At 59.9% G+C, this 27,785-nt stretch overlaps 1 protein-coding gene across 13 annotated transcripts; it reads right to left on the reverse strand.

Annotated features, from left to right (window-relative positions):
- NOD2 (nucleotide binding oligomerization domain containing 2) lies at positions 1-27,451 on the reverse strand. 13 transcript variants are annotated; one of them, XM_036346102.1, is made up of 16 exons: positions 27,193-27,451; positions 25,889-26,165; positions 25,685-25,743; positions 24,038-24,897; positions 21,406-21,540; positions 20,570-21,036; positions 18,330-18,435; positions 14,834-16,640; positions 12,261-12,344; positions 11,991-12,074; positions 10,431-10,514; positions 9,414-9,497; positions 8,494-8,577; positions 6,111-6,194; positions 3,756-3,839; positions 1-1,640 (listed from the first exon to the last, which is right to left on the reverse strand). In XM_036346102.1, exons 4-16 carry the CDS (start codon positions 24,042-24,044, stop codon positions 1,568-1,570), a joined length of 3,183 nt encoding a protein of 1,060 aa, XP_036201995.1. In that variant the 5' UTR covers positions 24,045-24,897; positions 25,685-25,743; positions 25,889-26,165; positions 27,193-27,451; the 3' UTR covers positions 1-1,567. The 13 variants fall into 13 exon arrangements, 12 of the variants coding, with proteins under 12 accessions (XP_036201995.1, XP_036201993.1, XP_036201997.1 ...); XM_036346100.1 differs by lacking the exon at positions 27,193-27,451 and having other exon boundaries at positions 25,889-26,367; XM_036346104.1 differs by lacking the exons at positions 10,431-10,514; positions 27,193-27,451 and having other exon boundaries at positions 25,889-26,367.
- Positions 27,452-27,785: the final 334 nt, after the last annotated feature.

Consider the following 27,785-nt stretch of genomic DNA (forward strand, 5'->3'; position numbering starts at 1 on the left):
TTTTCTCACGCGTCTTTTTTTAATAAAAATATAAACTTGGGAGAATAAAATAAAGAGGTGTATAAATAGTAACCGGTTTCCACGAGCAACGCTGTTGAGCATAATCACGCGTGCCCGGCACCTGCGGGCTCACAAAGGCTCTGTGCGCCCTTCGGGAAACCCCGGAGAGCAGAGAGCGTCGGCTTGGTGAGGAAGGGGCTCTGATTTGCTTCTGTAAACTTTTCATCCGTGACTTCACATCCCGGAGCATCTGGCAAAAACCAATTGCCTCGCCCAGCCGGTGTGGCTCAGTGGTTGAGCGCTGACCCAGGAACCAAGAGGTCACCAGTTCCATTCCCAGCCAGGCACATGTCCGGTTGCGCTGTGTCCCCAGTAGGGGGCATGCAAGAGGCAGCCGATGGATGATTCTCATCATTGATGTTTCTCTCTCTCTCTCCCTCTTCCTTCCTCCCTGAAATCAATTATTTTAAAAATCAATCGTCTCTTAGGAGGATAGTTGGGAGTCTGATGTCCGAGTCCAGCTCACAGGCAGCCCCCGGAGGGAGACCTGCGGAGGGCGTTCCAAATCCTGGCGCGGACGGATTCTTTCAAAGCTGCCTCCGGATGGCGAGGTGATGCCACCGGCTTCCCTGGAGGACCGGACGTCACAGGAAATGAAAGTCCGCGTGTGGCACCAGCTGCCGTGCGGTCACATTCTTCTCGCAGATCTAGACAATCCGGGGGACTCAATAGCTGCCGTGTGTCCCCTCCATTAACGTCTTAAGGACCAGAAAGGAGCGCAGGGCGAATGGCAGCCCCTCCCATCATGGGGCCGGGAGGTAAGGATAGCAAAGCGGAGGACACTGGTCTCCGCAGTCCTCGGCCCCAGAGGAAACGCCACGTGCGCGTCCAGGGTGGGTGGAGGGACCGGATGGGGGAGCAGCCTGGATGGTTGACCCACAGCATAAAGTTCCTTCCTGCCCGGCCCTCATGGCTCAGGGGTTGAGCGTCGACCTATGAACCAGGAGGTCACGGTTCGATTCCCGGTCAGGGCACAGGCCTGGGTGGCGGGCTCGATCCCCAGCGTGGGGCGTGCAGGAGGCAGCCGGCCCATGATTCTCTCTCATCATTGATGTTTCTCTCTCCCTCTCCCTTCCTCTCTCTTTAATCAACAACATATACCAAAAAAAGAGAGTTTCTCCCCGAACACCCCCGGCCCCCATTGTGAGAGGCGTGGGAAGGGGCTCCTCACGGGGATCCAGGTCCCCACCAATAGGCTCTCGGCAGCCTTCGTGGGCCTCCTGACGCGCTGCATCCGCCGGAGGCCGCCCCGCCACACGGAGGGCTGCTCCTCTCTGCAGCCGTGAAGCGAGGGAAGGACTCGGTGGCCCACGGGGACCGTGGAGACGTCCACTCCGAGGGCATGGATGCCCCTTCTGTGCCAGAACAAAGGTCACTGTTGAGCTGGCCTGGGCAGGACAGGGCTCCGTCCGGACGGGCGGGCGGGCGGGCGGGCGCAGGTGTCATCCAGCCCCTGGGGCTGCCCGGCTGCTCTCACACACACCAAGGGGATCCTCGGCCGGAGACATCACAGCAGGAGCCTGGCGTCCCTGGGGCCCAGCGTCTCCATTTCCTCCCGAGAGAAGGCGTTTCCCCGGAGCCTTCGGGGGACAAAGCAAAGAGAGGGCGGAGTGAGGGCGGAACCCGGCATTGCTTTCCCACAACGGAAGCGGAACCCCTAAAAGCCACGGCTGCCCCTGCGGCCCACAGCCTCCGGGCGGGCACCCTCTCCCCACTGCCCAGCATCCCTCGAGGGCGTCGCGCCACAGCCGCTGGCCCCGGAGAAGATCGCATTCAAAGTGCGGCTTCCCCTGAACGCGTCACGTTTGCACCGTCGTGAAGTCGAAAAATCATGTCAAGCCATTGTAAGGTGGGGCCCGTCTGTATTTTACAACTAGGAGATTCCCCCCTAAAAGTCTATACTTCAGGGTTTTTAAATAAAATAAACTTTTTTTAAAAGCTGGTAACGCTGGCTCCCGGGGAGGGAAGTCTGCTGGTTTTGCCCCGCGTTGGCCGGGGCAGCGCACGCGCCCCTGGGGGTGATGGCACAGCGCTCGGGGGCGGCCCGGAGTCCCCGCTGGCCCCGGCCGGCCGCCGCTCTCCGTTGGCGGCAGCAGAGCAGTCCAGGCGCAGGGAGCACTCCCCAGCTGCAGCAGCAGGAAGCAAATCGCATCAGAACCCTTAAAATATCCGCCTGACGCGGGCCTGCTCGCCCCGGACACAGAGCGTGACATTCCCGAGGGCTGTGCAATGACTTCAAAACAAAAACAATGCACACCCCTCCTTGCGTGCGCCCGGGCCCTGCGGACCTCACGGCCCCGGGGATGACCCGCTCGGACAGAGACATGCTCTCCACCACACGCCGCTTTGAGGATCATTATTTTTAACTTCGCCATTTGATACCTGCCGTGGCTGCCACCTTGCCGTGGGTTTCGAGGGAGGGGAGAGTCTGCCCCTTGAGAGCAGGGCCGCCAGCTCCCGGGGAGGAGGCGGGTGAGGGACCGCAGGCCGGGGCCTGGTGCGGGCAGCGGGCGTGGCGGGCGTGAGTCAGCAGGGCTGGCGAAGTGGGGTCTGTCCTTCCCCTACTGTTTCATTCCTGGCACTTTCACTGGGGGTTCAGAGGTACCGACCAGCTTCTTTTTTTTTTTTTCCTTTTTATTTATTTTTTTTAGAGAAAACCCTGAAGTATAGATATGTTTATTTTGTTCATCCTCATCTGAGGATATTTTTTCTATTGACTTTTAGAGAGAGTGGAAGAGAGGGGGAGAGACAGAGAGAGAAACATCGATGTGAGAGAGACACATTGATTGGTTGCCTCCCACACACGCCCCAACCGGGGCTGGGGATCGAGCCTGCGGCCAAGGTACGGGCCCTTAACCGGAATCGAACCCAGAACCTTTCAGTCCTCGGGCTGACACTCCAACCACGGAGCCAGACTGGCTAGGGCTGAAGTATAGATTTTTATGGGGGAATCTCCTAGTTGTAAAATACAGACGGGCCCCACCTGACAACGGCTTGACATGATTTTTTGACTTCACGACAGTGCAAACGCGACAGGCGTTCAGGGGAAGCCGCACTTTGAATGCGATCTTCTCCCGGGCCAGCGGCTGTGGCTTGATGGCCTCGCGCGATGCTGGGCAGTGGGAAGAGCGTGCCTGCCTGGAGGCTAGTGGACGCGTCCTGAGCATGTTTAAGGCGGGCTGTGCTAAGCTGTCATGGTCAGTGTATCCCATGCACTTTTTAAAAAATGTATGTTTTCATTGATCTCAGAGAGGAAGAGAGGAGGAGAGAGAGAGAGAAACATCAGTGATGAGAGAGGATCATTGATCAGTTGCCTCCCACATGCTCCCTACAGGGGACTGAGGCTGCAACCCAGGCATGGGACCCAGCCAGGAATTGAACCCTGACCTCCCTGTTCCTAGGTCAATGCTCAACCACTGAGCCACACCGGCCCGACTCCTCTGTTACTCTTCCCATACTCCTGCCTACAACACAGCTGTTCCAAATAAATACTCATGGTTTTAAAATAAAAAAATGGGTCCCTCCTCAGAGACGTGAAGGTGTCTCTCCCAGACAAAGAACGACATCCGCCACGTGCAGAAAGCCACGGAATGTGAGAACTTAGAAAGTCTCAAGCTCCCCTCTCCCCTCGCCCCATTTCACAGATTGGAAAACCGAGGCTCAGAGAGGGAGAGAGGCCTGCCCAGGGCGCTTACCAGACTTCCTGGATGGTGTCATTCCTTTCCAGGGCCCGCAGGAGGGCTTCCGCGCCTCGGTAGGTGACGCAGTTGTTGGACAGCCTGCAGAGGAAGAGGCACCGGTGAGCTTCCCGGATGCTCGGGTGTCCCCGTGGGCCTGTCCTGTCGCAGGAGGTGTTGGGAGCTGGCCGTCCTGCTAAAGCCGCCCGCCACCCCTCCTCACGCCCCTCTCCTGCTGAGATGCCCAGGGAGCTCCCCATAGAGGCGCGGGGCCAACGGTGAGACGGCGGCTCTCTCCCCCACACGCCAGGTTCGTAGATCTGACTCGGGCTGCGCCCTCGGGAAGGTGCTAAGCACGGTGGCTAGTACTAGCATCTCAGTGCCAGACTTCCTGGGTCCCGGTCCAACTTCCTTTCTGATCTCAAGCACATGAGTCCCACCTTCCTCCCCTCTGACATGGACCTAAATCCACCTCACAAAGGATCAGAATTAAAGGACGGTTTGTTCTGAACCGCGTGGCACCGTACTTAACGGGTGGAAAAGAATCAATGGCCCCAGCCAGTTTGGCTCAGGGGATAGAGCGTCGGCCTGCGGACCCAAGGGTCCCGGGTTCGATTCCCGTCAAGAGCATGTACCTTGGTTGCGGGCTCCTCCCCGGACCAGGCCCTGGTCCTGGTCGGGGCTCGTGCAGGAGGCAACCAATCGATGTGTCTCTCTCACATCAATGTTTCTCTCTGTCTCTCCCTCTCTCTTCCACTCTCTCTAAAAATCAGTGGGAAAACATCCTTGGGGGAGAATTCATAAAAAAAGAATCAATGAACAGGGACATTTCATCTTGGGGGTCTTGGGAGACAGGTTAGGGATGGGGAAGGGAGGTGTCAGGCTGTCAGGGCCGGGGGGATCGGCGGGGGAAGAGGCACGGGTTCCCCATCCTGTCCTTCTCATAACCCTGTCCTTCTTCTCATAGCTCAGCTAGTCAAATCACCTCCCCCCCTGCCTCCACGCCCTCCACCACGGCGGCGACTTCTCAGAAACGGACGCCGAGGCCATGCCATGAGTAATAACAGCCTACCAGGTGGAGTCCTACTGTGTGCCCGCTGTTACCTCCACCCTCTCCCGCTCAGGCCCCGAGGGGCGGGCCCGATGGTCATCCCCGTTCACCCCTGCGTGGCCGGGCCCTCGTCCAAGGGGCAGAGCCGGGGCTGGTGGGGCGGGTCCAAACCCAGGCATTGGTCCACAGCCCACACTCAACCAACGCTTGGCAGTGTGGTTACAAGAAAGATGTAGGCGTCTTTCTATGGGGAACCCAGAGGCGGGTATCGCTTAGAGACGCTGAATGATAAGCCACGCCAAGGCAGGGTGGGACAGCCCCTGGTGCACGGCCTGGCCTCCCTCGGGGCCGACTGGGCAAGTCCGTGGCCATGAGAGAGCACAGTGCCCCCTCCCGCACACCGGGTCCGGGATGGAGGGGGCAAGGCCACCGGTCTCCCTGTCCTTGAGGCCAGATGTCCCGCCAGGCACATCCCGGCTGCACCGGACTCCCAGCCACTTCGCCCATAAGGAGCAGAAGCAATTTCCCCAAATATTTGGCAACTGCCCGGCCCCTCAAAGCGACACACACAGCGTCCCCAGAGCGCCGGGCATGTGGGCAAAGCAGTGCTCTCCCGGAGGCCGCGTCTGCTTCCCTCGGCCTCGCTTGCCAGGGAAAGCGCCCCCCTCCAGCGAAAGGAGCCATGGCGATGCCCTCCGTGCCTCAGCGAGCGCCTGGCACCGGGGAGGGGGGGGGGGCGGAACATTCTCATGTCCACACAGGCACGGACACACGCACCCACGAAAGAGCAAGCATGCCTGCCCGCTTCACATGAGAGACACCCTGGAGGTGACATCATGAGACGCTTCTCGCCTGGGCCAGAGAGGCCTGGAGATGGGGGGCCGTGGCACCTGCTGCCGGCAACCAGCTGTGTCCCCTCAGCTCCCACCTCCCGCTCCGACGGCTGCTCGCTGGGAAGGCCCCGTCCCCGCCCGAGGCCTTGCTGCCGACCGCGGAAGATGCTCACGTCAACATGAGGTGGACGGGCAGCACCCCACAGCCCGGCACCAGCGGATGGAGCCCGAGACGCCTCGGGGATCCCAGACTTGGGGACACGCCGTCACTGTTATCTTCCCTTCCCCGCCTCCCTTCACGGCTCTGTCACCAGGGTTTGCTGGGCCCGCCTGGCCTTGCAATCCCTGCCTGCGTTTTGGGGGACCCCCCCAGCAATACCAGCCGGTTCCGCCAGGCCGCCTGCTGGGAGGTAGCCAGGCGGGGCCCCTGCCTGGGTCTCTGGTTCAGAGCGCCCCTCCCCGCCGCTCAGGCCTGTGCGGGCCCCTTACTTGAGGACTTTCAAGCTGGGATTTCTCCTGAGCCCTTCGGCGAGGGAGCAGACGCCTTCGTCTCCGAGCTGGTTCTCCTCCAGGCTGCGGACAAGAGGAGAGAGGGCTCTGTCGAGGCGGGAACAGTCGTCATGGAAGGGGAGGTCGCTGGAGAGGAGCTGGGTCCCCCCACTTAGCAAGGCCAACACCCCCAATCCACACTTGCAGATAAAGTAAGAGCAGAGAAGGCAGGTGTGGGGGGCTCCGTCCCAGGGACATTTTGGGGAGAGAATGTCCCCAAATTCTCCAGGACGTAAGAGGTCCCCTCGTGTCCCAGGGGCTCAATATCCATTTCCTCTTTCTTTTTTTTTTTTTAAATATATTTTTATTGGTTTCAGAGAGGAAGGGAGAGGGAGAGCAAGAGAAACATCAACAATGAGAGAGAATCATGGATCGGCTGCCTCCTGCACGCCCCACACTGGGGATCGAGCTGGCAGCCCGGGCCTGTGCCCTGACTGAGAATCAAACCCTGACCTCCTGGTTCCTAGGTCGATGCTCAACCACTGAGCCACACCAGCTGGCCTTCTCTTTTTTTTTTTTGGTACTCTTTTTTTAAAAATACATTTTATTGCTTTTTTACAGAGAGGAAGGGATAGGGATAGAGAGCCAGAAACATCGATGAGAGAGAAACATCGATCAGCTGCCTCCTGCACACTCCCCACTGGGGATGTGCCCGCAACCCAGGTACATGCCCTTGACCGGATTCGAACCTGGGACCTTTCAGTCCGCAGGCCGACGCTCTATCCACTGAGCCAAACCGGTTCTGGCCTCTTTCTTTCTTATGAATGGAAGCCTCATTTCGTTTGGGGCAGCCATGTGCTTGGTCAAACAAACAACAACAAAACTCCCAATTCCCACTCCACTGCAGCCAGGGCCGGCCAAGAGACCTCCCCGTGGCCATGGCCGATGGGCCCCTGGGAACGCTCTCAAAAGGGGAGAGACCCAGCCGGCCCGTGCCTTGGCCCTCCCTGGAAAAGTAGACTGCATCCTGGAATGCACACGGAATGTTGGAGGTGCTGCAGCCCTCTTGTGGTCATGAGGCAACCGACCGTGAGGGTGAAGCCACAGGCGGAGGATGTGATGGGACAGAGAGAGAGTCCAGAGCCCCTCTGGCCTGTGGCCACCCACCGGCCCTGCGCCGCCTGCCTCCGGGACGCCTGTACGCAGAAAACTGAGTCCTCTCCTGGTTGAAGCCACCGTAGGGGAGGCTCTCCCTCACCTGCAGCCCACGGAATCATAACTGACGCACTGGCAGCGGGGCACCCCTGTCCCAAGAAGTTCCAGGTGGCCAAACCCCGGCAGGACAGAATCCCTGGTCCGTGGGCGGAGCCAGCGAGCCCTCCCGACAGCCAAGGCCCACCCCACCTCCACTCTGTGGCGCTGCCTGAGGTCTCGGTCCCTTCTGCTTCCTGGATGAATCAGCGACTCATCTGCCTGAGAGAACAGGGGGCCGCCCAGGAGGCGTCATAAGGAGGCTAAGCTGGTGGCAACTACGATGGAAAACCTGGAATCCGCTTCAGATGGGTCCTGCCTGTATGATTCACGGTCCATCTTTCAACTCCACCCCCCCCCCCCCAACTCCCCAGCTGCCCGGGCGGCACTGCCTCTCACGGCCGCTGCGCTCCGGCCACAGACATGATGGGCCGCTGTCAGTAGTGACGTCACAGGCGGCTACAGCGGGTGCGGCGGCGGCGGCAACAGCGGCCACACCGGCACTGTGACAGGGGAGCATGTGTGAAGCACTTACTAAGCTCGTCCCGGGCATCGCCTCGTTTGATTCTTACAAACGTGTTTCTAGTTGGAGAAAACGAACTATGCACTGAACTGGCCTCTGATCACAGCCGGCCTTGCAGCTCAGCCCCTTGATTCCGGAATCCGTGCTCTCACCGGGAGGCCACCTGGAGGCAGTACACACACCAAGGAACCCACGGTGCAGCTCAGTAAGAAGAGCGGGCGCCTCGCCCGGCCTGTGTGGCTCAGTGGTTGAGCATCGACCTATGAACCAGGAGGTCACAGTTCAATTCCCGGGTTGCGGGCTCCATCCCCAGTAGGGGGGTGAGTGGGAGGCAGCCGATTGACGATTCTCTCTCATCATTGATGCTTCTCTCTCTCCCTCTCTGAAATCAACAAAAATATATTTAATTTTTTTTTAAAAAAGGGGGGACGAGCACCTCAATGCCGACTCGGTAAGCTTCGTTCGCCAGGACACTGAGAGATGAGTGCAATCAAGCAATCACTCCATCACAGACCTTTGTCTCGTCCGCACGGCTGCTTCCCCAACGAGGCCAGGGAATGAAGAGAGGCTGGCCTCTGCCCCCCAGAGCCGAGACTCCCCCAAACTCACCAGAGTTCCTCCAGTGCCATGTTCTTCTCCAGCATCGAGGCTAAGGCTCGGGCACCCACACTGCCAATGCGGTTCCCCACCAGGCTGGATGCCATCAGGAGCAAGAACGGGTCAGAGCGGGGAGGGGCCTGGGAGATAAGCTAAGCCAGGATGCGTGGCACACACACACACACACACACACACACACACCACATACATACACACACATACCACATATACATACACACGCACCACACATACATACACACACACCACACACATACACACACACCACATATACATACACACACACCACACATATACACACCACACATATGCATGCACACACATACATACACACACACCCCATACATACATACACACACACCACACATACACACACACCACATATACATACACACACACACACACACACACCCCACACATACACACACACACACAGCCCCAATTCCCGCTCTGCTCCATTCCAGACATCAATCAATAACTGATTATCGCATTCTTTTCCACCAAGCCCAGGCAACCAATCGATGTGTCTCTCACATCAACGTTCCTCTCTCTCTCTCTCTCTCTCTCTCTCTCTCCTTCCTTCCTCCCTCCCACTCTCTCTCCAGAAATCAATTGAAAAAATATCCTCTGGTGAGAATTTATTTTTAATATTTGATCCGTCCCAAGACCTCCAACTTACAGACAGGGAAGCAAGACCCTTGAGAGGAGAAGGGGCTGCTCCAAAGTCACCCAGAAAGACTGCAGTGTCCAGACTCCAGCCCTCTGGCCTCTCCCTCTCATCCCTCTGCCCAGCACGGGGCGGGGGGGCGGGGGGGGGGGGTAAAAATGAAGTTCCGAGACCTTCGGAACTGGCCCGGCTCCCCCCCCTCATGCAGGCTCCCCAGGAGGACGGCGGGACAGACACGGAAGCTTACCTGAACCATCTCAAGCTCTGGTGGTCGCTCAGGGCTTCCGCCAAGGCCTGCGCCCCCTTGTCCCCCACCTGGTTGCCCCAGAACCTGAAGAGGCCAGCAGAGTCCGCAGTGTCAGGGCGGACGCGCCGTGTGCTCCAGCCAGGCTGTGTGTGCTCCAGTGGCTCCTCCCTCTCCGCGCCCGCCCGGGGGCAGCACCGGCCCCCCAATCCCAGAAGGGTCTCAGTGGGGCTCCCGGCTCCCAGCCAGGCGGGCCTGCCTCCGTTGTTCCCACGGGACGGCCAAACTTTTCCCTCTGACTTTTCGGCTGCTTCACGTCAGACTTACAGGACGGCAGAGGCCCACCCCGCGCACACCCTCCGGCACGGGGAACTCACTCCCCACGGCGATCCCCATGGTTGGCATTTAGGTCAGATCAGCTTCCTGGGAGCTGTGCCCACAAGTGCCTGGACCTGCCGGGGGGTGTGGCCCCGTCCCGCACACAGGTGGCTCCACTCCGGGGCCCGGGGCCTGTGGAGCTGTGCACCCCAGCCTGTCAGACACCCCTCCCCTCGCCGCAGGCCTGGCGAGCCTCCCGCCAGCAGGAGCTCCAAAGGGCCTGGTCCAGCCGCCAGCCTCCCCCGCGTCCTTCTCTCTCCTCCATCAGCACCTCCTCTGGGAGCTTTGGAATGTGACTGATTCCGGGGCCCTGCCCTTAGGGGGCTCCCCTAACTGGTCTGCGGAGGGGCCCCGGCCAGGGCTGCTTCAAAGCCCCGCTGGTTCCCAGGCACAGACTGAGGTGAGAAGCAAGGACCTGAGCTTCCTGCCACCTCGCGGGCACTGCCCTCCCCCCTCCCTGCTGTCCTCAGCTTCCTGTTTACTGGGGGGAAAGCAAGTGCCAGGCAGCCAAGGAGGCTACTGGCTCCCCACCTCGCCCCCCGTCCCCCCACCAGAGCCCGGGCTGCCCACGGGGCCGTTAGGCTCAGGAGCTTCCCCGGCCCCACACCCCTCCGCAGGCCCCAAGCCCAGACCCCAACCTACCCCAGGAACTGAAGCGACGAGTTGGCCCTGAGCCCCCGGGCCAGCACCTGGGCCCCGGCCTCGGTGATGTGGTTGTTCCCCAGCCTGGAGGGAAGGGGCGGAGGCTGGGAGAGCGCGGCACGGGGAGGCGGGTCTGCTGGGGACAGTGCAGCCTGGACAGAGGCGCCTGGACAGACGCCTTGGGAACCTGCCTGCAGGATGCGTGTGTGCTATCCATGTGGGGGCCTGCCCTGCCTACAGGATGCGTGTGTGCTATCCGTGTGGGGGCCTGCCCCGCCTGCAGGATGCGTGTGTGCTATCCATGTAGGAGCTGCCCCGCCTGCAGGATGCGTGTGTGCTATCCGTGTGGGGGCCTGCCCCGCCTGCAGGATGCGTGTGTGCTATCCATGTGGGGGCCTGCCCTGCCTACAGGATGCGTGTGTGCTATCCATGTGGGGGCCTGCCCCGCCTGCAGGATGCGTGTGTGCTATCCATGTGGGGGCCTGCCCCGCCTGCAGGATGCGTGTGTGCTATCCATGTGGGGGCCTGCCCCGCCTGCAGGATGCGTGTGTGCTATCCGTGTGGGGGCCTGCCCCGCCTGCAGGATGCGTGTGTGCTATCCATGTGGGAGCTGCCCTGCCTGCAGGATGTATGTGTGCTCTCCGTGTGGGAGCCTGCCCTGCCTGCAGGATGCATGTGTGCTATCCATGTGGGGGCCTGCCCCGCCTGCAGGATGCGTGTGTGCTATCCATGTGGGAGCTGCCCTGCCTGTAGGATGTGTGTGCTATCCGTGTAGGGAGCCTGCCCTGCCTGCAGGATGAGTGTGTGCTATCCATGTGGGGAGCCTGCCCTGCCTGTAGGATGTGTGTGCTATCCGTGTAGGGAGTCTGCCCTGCCTGCAGGATGCGTGTGTGCTATCCATGTGGGGGCCTGCCCCGCCTGCAGGATGCGTGTGTGCTATCCATGTGGGGGCCTGCCCCGCCTGCAGGATGCGTGTGTGCTATCCATGTGGGGGCCTGCCCCGCCTGCAGGATGCGTGTGTGCTATCCATGTGGGGGCCTGCCCCTCCTGCAGGATGCGTGTGTGCTATCCATGTGGGAGCTGCCCTGCCTGTAGGATGTGTGTGCTATCCGTGTAGGGAGCCTGCCCTGCCTGCAGGATGCGTGTGTGCTATCCATGTGGGGAGCCTGCCCTGCCTGTAGGATGTGTGTGCTATCCGTGTAGGGAGCCTGCCCTGCCTGCAGGATATATGTGCTATTCGTGCTGGGGGCCTGCCTATGGCTTCTGAGACTCCATTCTCCACCAGCACAGGGACAGGAGGGGCAGAGCGGGAAGGGGGGGATGGGCACAGGCAGGAGCCACAGGAGGCAGAGGTCCCAGCAGGTGGTTTCCCAGGGGAGCGAGGTGACTCACTGTCACACTTTCCTCCCGGGTCAGTCCTCAGCCCAGCAGGCCCAGGGTTTGCTGGGAAGTCACAGCATTAGCAAAACCCTGCTCCCTTCCCTCTGTATTCGGCAGGAGTCACGCACCCAGCAGGGGCCGAGCCCTGGCGGACAGAGCTGTGGGGGGAGCCAGGCTCACCTCAGTGCCAGGAAATTCTGCCGGCACTCCAGGAGCCGCGCCAGGGCCTGGGCACAGCCGTCCGTCAGCTTGTTGTTGAATAAACTGGAAAGTTCAAAAGAGAGACATGGAGACCAGACACGGCGGACAGTGACCCCCCCAAACCCAGGGCAGCCTGTTCCCCAGGACAGGAGGCACCTGCACCCTTCAGCCACGCAACGCCCGCCCAGCCCGCCCCAGCTCACAGCCGCTCCCGGGACCTGGCCCAGCCCGCGGCCCAGCCCAACTCACGCGAGCTTCTGCAGCTCCTCACAGCGCAGGGCGTGCTCGGCGAGCGTGCACAGGCCGCGGTCCGAGATGTTATTATCTCTCAGGCTGCAAAACACCAAGCAAATCAACTGGAAAAGGGAGCTCAGGAAAGGGGGAAGAAACGAACCAGACCTCAAAAGGGACGTTCGCTCATCCCCAAAGCGCCAGCATCTGCGCTTCGGGAAACGCTGCCGAGATGGAGCCCCCCAGGAGGCCAGACTCCCCCATCCCTGGCCAGCTGCCCACGTCATGCACGGTGTGGGGGACGGCTCAGAAACGGGGGACCCAGCACTCCTGCTAAAGAACACTGGGCTCCTTTGGGAGTCACGGACCTTGGGGAAGGGAAACGGCCGTCAGAGGGGCCTCCTAGAAGGTTCCGAGGTGGAAAAATAATAATAATCCTATCTAATAATAGACAAAGATTGAAATTAACCATACCTTCGCTACACCTCCCATTGGCTAATCAGCGAGATATGCAAATTAACCGCCAACAAAGATCTAGTCTGTATATATAAAAGGCTAAGTGGCCCACCGTCCGACCAGCCTGCCAGTACATATGACATGCACTGGCAATTTAAAAATCAACGTTGACTCGCGCAAGTGTAATCATGACACATTAACTCTGTGTGATCTATGTATGTTATTAGATCCCATTTATAAACTGAGGCTCACGGACCCTACCTAAGGAATGAAGGTCACCGCTCAGGGATCTGTGTGTTTGGTCCACAAATTAAAAAGCTCTGCCCGGCCAGCGTGGCTCAGGGATTGGGTGTCGACCTATGAACCATGAAGTCCCGGTTCGATTCCCGGTCAGGGCACATGCGGGGTTGCGGGCTCAATCCCAGTGTGGGGCGAGCGGGAGGCAGCCGGTCCATGATTCTCTCTCATCATGGATGTTTCTCTCTCTCTCTCCCTTCCACTCTGAATCAATAAAAATATATTTTTAAAAAAAAGAAAGAAAGAAAAGGACGTCTCCTGCTTCGGCCGAGAAGGTATGGCGGCCTCGTGGGTTCCAGGAGAGGTTGGTCCCTGGATGAGGGCCCCGTGAAGCCGCCTGGGAGGCCGTGAGTGGATGTCGGCGTTAAGATCCAACTTCTGCTTTCTGAGAGGCTAGAATAGGGGCAGGACATCCCCTCCCGAGGCAGGAAGGCAGGCTGGGGAGCCTGCATCACGCTGGCCGTCAGACAGGGGCACACCCTCTGCGCTCATCCGGCCCAAGATGGGGAGAGAGGCCCACAGGGCCAGGGTAGTGACCTTCCAAAGGGGAACTCACCCTCAGATGGTACTGGAGGCGGCGAGGGTGACGCCAAAGCCTCGTCCAGAGCCAGCGCTACATGAGGAACAAAAGCTCAGGCGGCCTGGCCGGCGGGGCTCAGTGGTTGAGCATTGACCTTTGAATCAGGAGGTCACAGTCTGATTCCCGGTCAGGGCACAGGCCTGGGCTGCGGGCTCGATCGCCAATGTGGAGCATGCAGGAGGCAGCTGATCTATGATTCTCTCTCATCATTGGTGTTCCTATCTCTCTCCCCCTCTCCCTTCCTCTCTGAAATCAATTAAATATATAGGTATATAGATACATATGTAGATATAGAAAAAGCTCAGGCAGAATTCCACAGTCAGGTCCCTCTGGGGCCCCAGAATTCCCGTCTGGTCAGGATTTTAAAGTCTCTGATGGGGCACAAGTCACCCGTGATTTGGAGCAGTTGCTGACACAGGCATCTACGGTGAACGATGCTGCAAGTGGTGTCCAGGTGGTCAGGGGGCCTCTGGAGCCGTCCACTGACAGGCTGCCAGGAGGGAGCGGGAACTCAGAACCACGGGGGTGCGGCTTGTGTCTCCCGGCTCTGCCACTTCCCACTCGAGCCTGGACAAGTCACGTCACGTCTCTGAGCCTCAGGTGTAGGCTGATGGGGAGAAGAACGTCCCTGCGACAGCCGGGGTGGCTGTGCGGCTCAGAGGTTGCTCTGGGGAGTGTGTGGCACAGTGCCCATCACCAGGCTGTCCTATGAGTTAGGGTGATCGTTGTCATAGATTTAAACAAAGGCCCAGGCCCAGCAGGAATTATATGTATTACATGCAAATTGTATGTAAATAGTGTGATATATGTAAATTAATTATATGTAAATTATATGAGTGTTTTACCACGATGCTGTGCACCTGAAATAAATATAAAAAATAAAATAGCCCGGCCGGCGTGGCTCAGTGGTTGAGCATCGACCGCTGAACCAGGAGTCGCGGTTCCATTCCCGGTCAGGGCACAGGCCCAGGGTTGCAGGCTCGATCCCCAGTGAGGGGTGTGCAATCAGTGATTCTCTCTCATCACTGATGTTTCCACCTCTCTTTCCCTCGCCCTTCCTCTCTGAAATCAATTAAAAAAGCATTTTAAAATAATAACATAAACGAAGGCCCAGACTGGAGGAAGGACCCGGCCGGGGCTGTACAGAGAGGCTGCAGGCTGGCCCTGACCACCGGGATCCCCACAGGTGCCCCCACACCTGCACCTGCACGGTGACGCCATCCTCACCTCACCCACCAGCATCGCCCAGGACACTCACTACAGAGCCTTGCAGACGCCCAGGCAGGGCAGCAGCTGCTCCACGCCGACGTCGCCCACCGAGTTGTGGTCCAGCTGCAGGGCCACGGGCCGCCGGAGGTGGCGCAGCACGAAGGCCAGGGCGGCGCACTCGGCAGGGCCCACGCTGCAGAAGGTCAGCTTGAGGTGCCCCACGTCCAGGCCCCGCACAGCCTTGCGCGCCAGCCGCTCCTCCCGCAGCTCGTACAGGCTGCGGACCAGCCAGAGGAAGCCGGGCAGGGCGTGCATGCTCTTGGCCTCGCCGGGCAGGGCCGGCGGGATGGAGCAGAAGTGCTTGCGGAGGCTGCGGGCCAGACACCGGTGGGCACAGGCCTGGCGCCGCAGCAGGGCCTTCTCGGACGCCTGGCACTCGGCCAGCAGGCCCCGGTGCTCCCTGGACAGCAGCCCTGCCAGGAAGGCGGCCGTGATCTGGAGGTTGTGCGGCTCGGCCTGCTGCAGCCAGGCCTCCACGCCGCCCTCCTCGCTCGGCGGGCCCTGCACGCACAGCGCGGGCAGCAGCCGGGCCAGCGGCGAGCTCCCCGTGGGGCGGCAGTTGAAGAGGTGTCTGAGCGAAGAGGGCCTCACGTCGGTGCTGAGCACCAGGTAGAAGGCGGCAAAGAAGCACTGGAAGGTGATGTGCAGGAACTCCAGGGGCGGCGGGCTCCCGGGCGCCACGCTTTTGGCATGCACCAGGAAGCCGAGGGAAACGTCCGCCCCGTCCACGTGCGCCGCCTGGAGCTGCTTGGCCGAGAACACGTAGCAGCTCACGCCCAGGCCCCAGAGAGCCAGGCGGCCCAGGTGCAGGAGGGTGGGGAGCCTGCCTCTGAGAAGGCCGGGCCCCGGGCCGTGGGGGGCCGCGTCCGGTGGGGAGGCGTGGAGCAGGAAATGCTGCAGGATCAGCAGGTACATGTCCGTGGTGGTCCGCGGGGACCCCCCGCCCTGCAGCAGCAGCTCCTGGTGGCATTTGGACACCATCCAGGCAAAGACGGGCAGGTGGCACAAGCCGTGCAGGGCTGAGGTGGCCCTGAGCAGGCGGACGAGGCGGTCGGCCAGGCCCGGCTCGCGGTGGCGCTTCCGCAGGTACAGCTCGATGCCGTCCTCTGAGAAGCCCCTGAGGTGGAGCTCGGCCCGCACGTAGCGGCGGAGGCCGGCGGACACGGCGTCCGGGCGGCTGGTCAGCAGCTTGCGGGCGTTCTTGAGCAGGTTGCCCTGCAGGAGGTTGAAGAGCAGGTTCTGCACAGACGTGGGCTCGGTCGGGGAGCAGTGCCGCTCGCCGTCCGTGAACCTGAACCTGAACTCGTCAAAGCCGTCGAAGGTGAGGAGGACGCGCTCGGGGTGGGCGAGGAGGAACTGGAACACTTCCTCCTGGCCAAGGTCGGGCCAGCAGCAGTGCTGGAAGAGCAGGGCGCGCACGGACAGGGGCTTGGCCAGGCGCTGCAGCTGCCGGCAGCTGAAAGGGAAGACGAAGAGGAAGTCCTGGAAATCCCGCCCCGACGCCCACAGCAGGTGCAGCCGCTGCAGGAGCGTGCTCTTGCCGCTGCCCGCCTCGCCCACCACCAGCACGGTGTCCGCGTCGGCGTTGAGGCGGCCCCCGGAGCGGAAGAGGGCGTCCAGGCCCAGGGGGGCAGGGCTGGTCTGCGGGGCGCCCGCCTCCGTCCGCAGCTCCAGGGCGTTCTCCGTGTAGATGTCCTCCAGGCACAGGTTCTCCGCCCCGTCGTAGGAGCTCAGGAAGCGCGACTGGGCCGAGACCGTGGTCCGCAGCTTGGACGCGTACTTCTGACACGCAGCGTCTGGAAGGCAGAGGAGGAGGCTGAGCGGGGGCACCGGAGCGGAGGGGGGGCTGCGTGGGGCGGGGTGGCCTGACAGGTGGCCTCACACGTGGGAGACAAGAGCCAGCGGGCTCTTCAGCCACAAGCCGTGGACTTTGAGGACGGTCACCCCACCTTCCTTGCCCTCGGTTTACTCCCCCAGGAAGTGGGAGAGGCGGCCACGGTCCCTGCCTCCGAGGGATTTTATGTGGATCCGTGAAGATACTTCAGGTCAAGACCTTCATGCAGCGCTCGACACAAAACAAGTGCTCGGAAGACCCTCGTCAGTGCCCTCATTACCAGCGACATCGGGGAGAGCAGCCAAGGAGGAGGGCTAGGCTGGGTCAGAAGGCCCGCGTTGTGCCCTGGCCGGTGTGGCTCAGGGGTTAGAGCACCGGCCCAAGCACCGAGAGGTTGTGGTTTTGATTCCTGGTCAAGGGCATGAACCTGGGTTGCCAGTTAGATCCCTGGTTGGGGTCATGCAGGAGGCAGTCAATCGATGTGTCTCTGTCACATCAATGTTTCTCTCTTTCTCTCCCTCTCCCTCTTCCCTCCCTTCCTCTCTCTCTAAAAAGTAATGGGGAAAATATTCTCGAGTGAGGATTAAAAAGAGGAGGAAGAGGAGAAGGAGGAGGATGGGGGTGAGGGGGGGCCTGCATTCGAACCCCAAGCAGCCTAGGGGAGTCCCTGCACCACCCAGCCCAGCTGGATCACTCGGCTCAGCGGGGTCTTTCTAAAGGGAAGCAGAAGGTGTGAGGGCTGAGGAGCCTGATTTCTGAAGTCAGACACACCTGAGCTTGAGACCTGGAAGCCGAGGGCCCCCCCTGAGCTTGGGCGAGCCACTTTTCTGGCCTCGGTAGTCTCATCTGTGAACATGGGAACAATCCCCATCTTCAAAGATCGTTTCAGGAGGAAACGAGATCAAATGGAGCTTAGAAGAATGCCTGACCCGTGGCAAACTTCCAAAACGAGACCCACACCGACGGAAGCCAGACCCACCCTCGCCTGCCCGCTCTGCACCGCCCGCCCCAGGCTCCACATCTGCACAGCAGAGAAGCCACACGGAGACTGTAAACACAGCACCGGGCAGGGTGCCTGCAGGGCCGTGACCTGTGCCCTGAGAGCCGCCACCTTATCTAAATCCACTTGTTCTCGGGTTTCTGAGCGTCGGTGGCTGCCTCGCAGAGATCAAAAGGTTCCAGCCCCACGTAAGGGCTGGGGACGTCTGATCACTGCAGGGCACACCTGAAACTCAGGCACCACTGTCTGTCAATGGGGACTGAAAAACAAATTTAAAACTGAAGGAGAGACCAGCCCTGTGCCAACGTGTGCCCGTATCTCCTTGGCGCACCTCATGAGGGCTCGGCTGGTGAGGGGCGCGTGTAGTCAGCCCTCCACACACAGCAGCTCCCCCGGCCATTCAGGAAATAAGAAGCGCTAATACGATAATAGTGATATCGCCCACATGGATCCTGTTCATCCCCCAAGAGCCCGATGACACGGGGGCGGAGTTACCCTCAAGATGAGGAAGGACACTGCGTCTTAGGGAGCCCCCCAGCCAGGAGGTGGGGTTCTAACTGATGTCCCGCACGCTGCAGCTTCTGCTCTTACCCACGCAGCTGCACAGCCCTGCCCTCCTTGGCAGATGGACTAAAAAGAGCAGGGATGTACCTTCGAGAGAGAGGGCCAGCGGGTCCGGCAGCTCCTGCACGTGCTGTAGGAGGAAGGTGGCCAGCCCGTTGGCCTTCACCGCGGCCAGGTCCAGGAGCCTCCGCGCCTGTGGGGGAAGCGGACGTCATTCCTTCTCCAGGAGGCGGTGGAGGTGTGTGGGGAGGTCACAGGCATCTCCTCCCGCACCACACAAGCCAGGAGAGCAGCCACTCGGCAGCGCGGGTTTAAAGATGCTCCCACCACGGCCCTGGCCGGTGTTGCTCAGTGGATAGAGCGTCATCCTGCGGACTGAAGGCTCCCAGGTTCGATTCCGGCCAAGGGCATGTACCTTGGTTGCGGGCACATCCCCAGTAGGGGGTGTGCAGGAGGCAGCTGATCGATGTTTCTCTCTCATCATTGATGTTTCTAACTCTCAATCCCTCTCCCTTCCTCTCTGTAAAAAATCAATAAAATATATTTAATAAATCAATAAATAAATAAATACAGATGTTCCCACCACCATCGGGCGGCGAGATGCACACACCCACTCGGGTCCCCTCTCCAATAACGGATTGCTCATTGCAGACAGGCAGCCACTAAAAGAGTGGATAACTTTAAAATAAGATAAACGGACAAACAAAACAGGTCACAAAAAACAAAGTAGGTCCAGCCCCGGCCGGTGGTGCTTAGTGGTTAGAGCGTTGGCCTCTTCACTAAAAGGTAGCGGGTTTGATTCCCAGCTCCGGTCAGGACATGTGGGAGGGAACCAATCAATGCGTCTCTCCCTATCAATCAATCAAAGGAAAAAATATCCTCAAGTGAGGATTAACCCCCCCCAAATAGGTCCAGAGACAGAAGCATGGAACAGACAGACAGATCTCAGACGAAAGGGGGTGGGAGAGGTTAACCAGAGAACTTACATGCACACACGCACAGCCCATGGACACAGGCGATAGTGCGGTAAAGGCCAGGCTGGGGCAGGAGCCAGTGGAGGGGGACAAAGCGGGGGGCAATGGGGAGCATCTGTAATTCTCTCAACAACAACAATAATTTTTTTTTCAAAAGGACATCCGGCCCCTGACTCACACGGCCCCCCAGCACAGGGAACCTGTATGTCCAGGGCTCACTAATGACCTGGCCCCCCAGAATCCCAGAAGGGCCCTTATGGCTCCCAGAGAAGGTGAAGTCAGACCCTGTCCCCGAGACCCTGAACTCCCCTCAACCCCCGCTCCTGGGAGCCTCATTCCCAAAGGAAAGGCAACACTGCCCTTCCCTCCCACAACTGTATGTGTGCTCGCGACTCTGTTTTTCAAAACGAAAGGATAGGGTCGTGGTCGGCAAACTGCGGCTCGCGAGCCACGTGCGGCTCTTTGGCCCCTTGAGTGTGGCTCTTCCACAAAATACCACATGCGGGCGCGCGTACAGTGCGATTGAAACTTCGTGGCCCATGCGCAGAGGTCGGTTTTCGGCCTGGGCGAGTCTATTTTGAAGAAGCACTGTTGATATTTGCCTCTGTTGACTCATGAGTTCGACGACCACTGGGATAGGGTGTCGGGCCTGGTTTTGTCAGGCCCTAAAACCATAGTGAAAGCAAAGCAATGACTCACACAGAGTCCGGCTTGCGGTTGCCGCTAGCAGCTGTCATTGAGGACGGGCACAGGTCCTCGCAACACCCTACTTCTGCCCCGGGGTGATGGGAACACCTATGTTCATACCGTCACATGTGAAATCACGCAGCACAATCCCATATCAGAAACCCTAGGTGGCATTTAATCCATATCAGGACTTAGTGTGCTTATATGCATCATTAAATACAGATTTAATTTAAGGAATTGTTATGATCTGTTGAGCTGTTCACTGAAAACAGACAGCCATAGCCCAGCCGGCGTGGCTCAGTGGTTGAGCATCAACCTACGAACCAAGAGGTCACAGTTCAATTGCCCTTCGGGGCACAGGCCCAGGTAGAGGTCTCAGTTCCCAGTGGGGGGCGTGCAGGAGGCAGCAGATCCAAGATTCTCTCTCATCATTGATATCTCTCTCTCTCTCTCTCTCTCTCTCTCTCCCTTCCTCTCTGAAGTCAATAAAAACATATATATATATATATTTTAATGCAACAACTTCCCCCCGCCTGGCCCCCTCCTCAGGGGACCCTCTGGCCCACGGCTCCCCCTGGGACTGGCTGCACGGAGACCAGCGAGTCTGGTGTCGAAGCAGCCCCTTTTTCCTGAGAATGCTGAGTGCGCAAGAAGCAGGCGCCTTACCCGCTGGGATGACGTGAAGATGGGCAGCCTGATTTCGTCACACTCGTACGGGCTGAGGAAGCCCCGCGCCTGCGCCAGGTCCAGCACGCCCTCCACGTGGCTGTAGAGTCTCCGGACGATGGCTGGCCGGTGGCACTGCAGGTCCCGGGCCGGGTGGGGGGAGTGGGGGTCCCAGTGGCCTCGCAGCGCGGGGGACCGGCCGTCGGCCTGCGCCTCCTGCACCGCCGCCAGGAGCTGCTCACAGCCCCAAGCACCCTTATTCCATACGGTGTCCAGGAGGCGCCTGGCCGAGTGGGAGAGGGGCTGGCCCAGGACGCGCAGGCCCTCATATTCCTCCCAGGACAGCACGTCCCAGGAGAGCAGCCAGTCCAGGACGCTCTCGAAGGCCTCCAGGGACCCCGAGCCCAGCAGCCCCACCAGCCGGCTCCTCTGGGCTTGGAAAGCTTCCTGCGTGCACATGTCATGGCCTGCGGAGGAGAGGCGGTCAGCAGGCAGGCGTGCGGGGCAGGGGCAGGGGAGGGGCCGGCCAGCCCACCAGAGGCCAAGCCTGCCATGGTTCTGCCCTCGGACATTCCCCAATCCAAGTTCCCCATTGCACAGATGCACAAACTGAGGCCCAGCGAAGGCAAGAAAGGACCCGCAGAGGGTTTGAAGTGGGTGGGAGTTCAATCAAGCTCCCCTATCCATGCTTCATCTGAGCCAATAGGAAGAGCAATGGCCCCCAAGGGATCCAGAAATTAATTCTCTCTGAGGCGGCGACAGAGGGCTCCCCCATACTGGCTGGGTTCTGGCCACAGCAGCTCCCCCTTCAATAACGGCTGACGTTCATTAAGCACCTACTATGCACCAGGCACCATTGTAGGCAGTTTCCTGCGGGAATTCATTTACTCCTTCCGTCCGCTCTGAAGTCGATGCTATGGTCAGCCCCATTTGACAGATGGCAAAACTAAGGCACAGAGAGGCTGGGTGGCCTGCACAAGGGTTCCAGAAGCATGCCTTTAATTCCCTTAGAGTTGGGGTCCCCCCACCACCACCCCACGCCTGTGCAGGGAACCCTCTGCTCCCCCAAGAGACAGAGCCAGAACACTGCTGTAAAGAGCCGAAACCCAGCGAAGCAAAAGTCACGGTGCAGACTAAGTGGTGTCAAAGCTCATGGGTGCACTGATCCCTCCCCCCTGCCCCGGGGCCTCGCCGCCCTCAGCACCAACCATTGTGTGCCCGTCACCCCTCTGTCCACAGCCTGCTCTGGGCTCAGAGCAAGATGGTCATGAATCAAAATCCCACACGGGGAGGGGCAAGCCTGGGACCGTCTGTGCCCGCCGGCACACGCCCGCCACGGTGAGGGGACGGAGCAGCCTCCAACCAGAAGCCTGTGCCCGCGGGGTGAGGAGACCCAGGCACATGAGAGAGGCAACTGATCCATGTGTCTCTCACATTGCTGTCTCTCTTTCTCTCTCTCTGTCTAACCCCATCCCTTTCACTCTCTAAAAAAGTCAATGGAAAAATATTTTTTAAAAAGCTGAGCAGGTGTGGGTAGAGGCAGGGCCCAGCAGCTCGGGCCGGCCTCGAGCAGGAACAGCCTGGCCAGGTGACACAGGACCGGCAGGTCTCGAGCTGCCGGGGGGAAACCCCAAACGGATGGGCCGGAAGCCAGTGTCGGCCAGCCAGTTGGGCAGAACAAGGTGATGCTGGGCAGTCCTGGCAGAAAGCCTTGTGCAGCCACGTGACCCGCACTGACAAACCCCAGGGGAACCGAGACACGCCCATGGGCGTGCTCACCCACCGGGGGACAGACAGGCAGGGCCCTTCCTGAGGACAGAGTCTGGGGCAGCTGATGGATGCCTGAGCCACACGTGCCCAACTAGGGATATCAGGACTCTGTGCATACCGGGGAGGGGGGTGGGGAGGGCAGGGCAAGGCCATCGCATTTGTCACTCTGCCCTCCTACCAGCAGCTGGGAAGTCCCATCTCTGCCCAGGCCCTGTTCCAGAAACATCCGAGCAGGGAGATTCCCCAAGGACCAATTTGACCAGTGCCCCGTCTGCCAGCAGGCATTGCTGTTTCGTCTCAAACATCCAGGAGGGAGGACCTGGCCTTGTTGCTGTCCTCACTGAGCAGCTCAGGAAGCTCCTCGTTATGTCTAGCTTAAGTTTCCCCTGCTCCACTGTCAATTGGGAGACAATAAAAAACAAAAAAACACAACAGATCTCTGCCCATCACTTATTTGATAAAAACTGTCCCTAAAATCCTGCCTCCTGCCCTGTTATCACCTGCTCGGGCTTCCCCACTTCAGGCTAAATACAGCTGTGCATCGTCACTGCCTTTTCTTCTCCGCCTCAGTTCCTACCCCTTTGGCGTTGTCATAGTTTTTCCTCGAGGAAGGTGAGGCCCATCCATCCAGAGGAAAGCGCATTTCCACGCTGAAACGTGGAAAAGGGGCAGGCCCTCCCTAATCCCCAAACCCAGGCCCAGGCCCTGCGCCTCCCTCCTTCCTGAGACCACAGCCAGCCTGGGTCCCCGGGGCCTCGGGCAGCTGATCTGCTTCAGTGATGAAATCCCAGCCGCTGGGCCCTCAGGAACAGAAGGCGGCTGTCCTGGACCTCAGCTGGGGCCCCGTCTCCCTCCCTCCTGCAGCGACCTCCCCTCCTGGTCCCCTTAACCCGCTTCTCTCAGGGGTGCAAACAGACCCTAACTTTACCCCTTCTGGGTCCAGTCCTATCTCTCGGGCCCTTTCACAGCAGGACCCCTTGTCTGCTGTCCTGACTGACCACTCCAGCCCTTCCAATCGGGTCTCCCCTACCCCCCAAAACTGCTTTTGTCCTGGTCACCCCTGACCTCAGAGTGAGCCCCCGCATTGCTTGGTCCTCAGCCCTCATCCCGCTCAATCGGCCAAAGGCATGTGTCCTCATGGCTCCCCCCTCCCCCTGGAAGCCCCTGCCTCGTGGCCTCCACGGCGCCCCAACGCTCTGAATTTCCTCCCTGGGCGCTCTTTCTGCCCCTTTGGCTCGGTCCTATGCGGGGAGCCCCCGAGCTCCCTGGTGGGACCCCTTCCCCTTCTCCCCGCTCTCCGCTCCCCACCCCCACCACTCTCTCCCTAAGGGGCCTCCACTGCTCTCGCTGCTTTAAACGCCAGCAGCAGCGAGGATCCAGCGAGGATCGTCCGGGCACTCACCACTCACAGGCAGGCGTGGAACAGACGGGGAAACTGAACTGAGGCCGGCAGAGAGGAGCGAGGAGCCCCCGCTGGGACCTGAAGCCTGGCCTCGCCCCGAGCCTGAGGACTTCGCATCCCAGGGGCTCCCCCCACATACACACAGACCCCGCCCCCAGATCACCGCCTCTCTCTGGATCTCAAAGGCTCTCGGGGCCCAGAAGTTCTACCCGTGTCCCCAAGCCCCCTCTTCTCCTGGAGTCACAGTCCGCCAGGGGGCTCCCTAACCTCCGGATGCCCCCTTTCCAGCTACCTACCTTCCATTCAGATCCCGGGACCCCCCAGGGGAAACCGAGGCAGCCCTTCCTCAGCCCCGCGGCGGCCAGAAGGGCTCAGGAACCAGTGTCTGAATCCTACGGGCGAGACCCTCGGCGCCCGCCCTCTCCCGGCGCCGGGCCGTGGAGCACGCAGCTCGGGGAGGCGGGGGGGGGGCGCCCCGATTCCTCCTCTAATTGGTTGGGGCCACGTCTGGAGGATCCCAAGGCTCCTGCACTCAGCCCAACTCACGTCGGGCCCGCCACGCCCCCTGCCCGCGCTCGCCACGCCCATCCTGCGCCGACCACGCCCCTCCTGTCCAGCGCCTCCACCCCCGCTGCGCCCGCCTCCCCAGCTCTGCTGAGTCTTGCCCGCTGCCTGCAGGGCTGGGCCACCTGGCTGCGTGGCCCTGGCCCTGTGTGTCCCCCTTTCTGGGCCACCTTTCAATTGGAGGGAACCAGAGCGTCTCCCAGGACAAGCCCCCCTTCTCTCTCTCTCTCTCTCTCTCATACACACACACACACACACACACACACACCCCTGTGAAACAGAAGCCAGGAAAGCTCTGGGTGACAAAATACAGCGCCCTCGGAGGGGTCAGCCAGCCTTGGTATAGTGAAGACGGGGAACAGCGCTTTGGGGAGTGCGGTGGGTTCCATGGCAGGTGCGCCCTCTTTTGTCGTGTTTCTTTCTGTCCCGCTGTGTGCGTGGAGGAGAGGGTCCCGGGGCGGTACCAACAGGGCTCGCACACCTGACACTGCCCAGAACGTCCTACTGTCCCCAGCCAGCGCCACCGGTTCTCCAGTCCAGGCGTGAATATAAACGTTCCTCTTAAAATACTTGTGTTTGGAGACGTTAAAATCTAAAGTCAATTGAAAGGAAAAGAACTGACATTCACATAGTTATTATGGGCCGGGCTTCACATACACCAACTCAGTTAATCCCGTCTCGGGGCATTGGCTATCATTACCCCTAACTTATCGGTGAAGAAACGGAGGCACCGAAAAATGAATTAACCTACCCAAGTAGTGACAGCAGAGCCGGGATTCACCCCCCCCGGGCACCTGGCGCCAAAGTTCAGGCTCTAATCCACACACACACACACACACACACACACACTGCCTCCAGGTGAATTCCTCTCAGGTAGCACTCAGTAGGTTGGGGTTGGGAAATGCTGCATTAGAAGGACTGAAACTACCCCAGCGACAAGCTAGAAGCCTCCTAAATGCCCCACAATAGGAAATCGCTTAAGAAAACTGACAGGGGCCCGGCCAGCGTGGTTGAGCATCAACCTATGAACCAGGAGGTCCCGGTTCAATTCCCCGTCAGGGCACATGCCAGGGTTGCCAGCTTCATCCCCCACGTGGGGCATGCAGGAGGCAGCCGATGCACGATTCTCTCATCACTTATGTTTCTATCTCTCTCCCTCTCCCTTCCTCTCTGAAATCAATAAAAATATATTGTGGAGGGCGGGGTGGGGGGGGGGGGACTGAGAGAGCAACTGGAAAACTTTGCCAACTCATCTTGCATCCCCCATGGCCCACCTGGTAGGAAGTTTTCCAGCTTGACCTGCAAAATACACCCAGAACGCAACCGCTTCTTGCCAGACCTCCATGCCCACCGGGGTCCCAAGCCCTGGCATCTCTTACCTGGGTGACAGCAGAAGGTCCTAGCCATTGGCCAGGCTTCCAGCAGCAGCAATGCGAACCTGTTTAAAAATAAAAGTCTGGGTACGCGTCACTCCTCTGCGTCAGTCCCTCCAGGGTCTCCCCTTTCAGAGCAAAGGCCAAGGAGGGGCTTTAGGATTGCTGTTTGCACCCCGCACCCTTGGGGAGCCCCCTCCTCACGCTCACCCTCATTCGCTCTGTGCCGCCTGCTGCTCCTGGGCTGTGCCAGATGCGCCACCACCGCTGGGCCTTTGCATCCACTGTTCTCTGCCTGGAATGCTCTTCCTCTAGACACTTACATGGCTCCCTCTCTCCCTGGCTGATTGTGCGTTTTTCTCCATAGCGGTTATCTGCTCACCGAACGCTATGGATTTTCTTATTTGCTGTCTTGGGTGTCAGTCTCTCACCCATATAGGCATGGTATCCTTTTGAGTTCGTGTTTTCATTTTCTTTGGACAAATACCTGGGTGGGGAACTGCTGGGTCAGATGGTGGAAAAACCACTAGGATTTTTCAAAGGCTTGGGTGTGCATGCCCAGTGAGGAGACATAAAGCTGACATGACTACCCACACCTCGCTGGCTTGGGTTTTCGATGCCAGGCCTGTGGAGGCGCAGCTGTCAGTGATCAATTCTTGTTGCATTTACCCCCCAAAAAAGTGTGTGAGTGTTGGGGTTCCCAACTGGGAGACGCCTGGGGGGTGGGGAGCGGCAGTGTACCGTTTCCCGTTGCTTGCTCAATGGCGCAAGGAGGATCCTCAATTACCTCATGTTGCAATTCCGGAAGCTGACACGCAGAGAGGGGCGGCGGCTACCCCCCCCGGGCACCCAGTGAGTCAGGGCTGAGCTGGAGCCCAGCCCCAATCGCCATCCTCTGCGTCACCCACCCATGCATTCATTCATTCATTCATTTATTTGCGCAAGTTCTCATTCCTTCATGCACACAGCACCATGGCAGGTACTGCTGTAGGGACAGACCGCCAACACGGAGCCCCGCCTTCCGGGTGTGGGAGACCAGCAATGAAAAAGCGAACACATAGGCAAACAATGCAGGTCTGGACAGAGGGGCCAGGGAGGCCGCCAAGGGTGAGACAACCACGCTGCACGCTGAAAATGAGAGCAAGGCGCGGAGGAAGCAAGAGAGGGCATTGCGGCTGCAGGAGGTGCCAGGGACGGGCTGGGCGTGTCTGAGGCCAGAAGGCAGTGCCCACACTGTTGAGTATAAGTGACGCTCGCAGGGGGACCACACGCAGTGGGGGGGTGGGGGGGTGCGTAGGGAGCCAGGCGCAGGAGGGGTCTGGATTACCACGAATGCCGGGAGAAGCCGCAAGGGCCCAGGCAGTTTGAATTCTAGAAGAGCCACCTGGACTCCGAGATGCCGGCCTTCCGTTCCCTGACGCCCCGGGACCCCTCGGTGCCCCTCCTCACCACCTGGCCCCAGCACTCCAGGGGGGCCCACCCAGTCCTTCCCCCCTCAGGACAATGGGGCCTACCTGCCTAGACACGGGGAGCTCCTCACCCCAATCCGTGCTGCCGAGAAGCCAGCTCCTGGCGGTCACCTGGGCCAGCTGGGCTCCTCCTGCCCGGCCAGACCCCTGCGTCCGGGGTTCCACAGAGCGCCTCCTGCCCCCTCAGAGGAAGCAGTGACTTCCATGCTCTGCCGGGGCTGCTGGCTGTGGGTGCGAGGCTCGCAGGATGGCAGGGAAGGGCTGTCTATCTAACTGGCATCTTGCAGGTTCAGTCCAGGTGGGGGGCGGGTGGGGGGACTGGGGAGCTGCAGGACAGGGCCAAGGAGGGAGGGGAGAGTGAGCTGGCCTCACTCCACACCGACCCTGGGACCCCCGCCCCCGGCTCAGCGGGCCATCTGCGGGCAAGATAGAGTTGAATGAGGTGCAGCCCCACACTCAAGGGCTCACCCGCTAGCAGGTCAAGCCACAGAATGCAGGAAACGCCGCTTGAACAAAGCAGACCAGAAAGAAAAATTATCCAATCAAAGGTGAGCCATGGCTCTGGCCAGTGTGGGTAAGTGGTTAGAGCACTGGCCCTGGCACCAAAGGGTCGCGGGTTCGATTCCCAGTCAAGGGCA

This window comes from Myotis myotis, unplaced genomic scaffold, assembly GCF_014108235.1.
Source record: "Myotis myotis isolate mMyoMyo1 unplaced genomic scaffold, mMyoMyo1.p scaffold_m19_p_19, whole genome shotgun sequence".
NCBI classification, from domain to species: Eukaryota; Metazoa; Chordata; class Mammalia; order Chiroptera; family Vespertilionidae; genus Myotis; species Myotis myotis.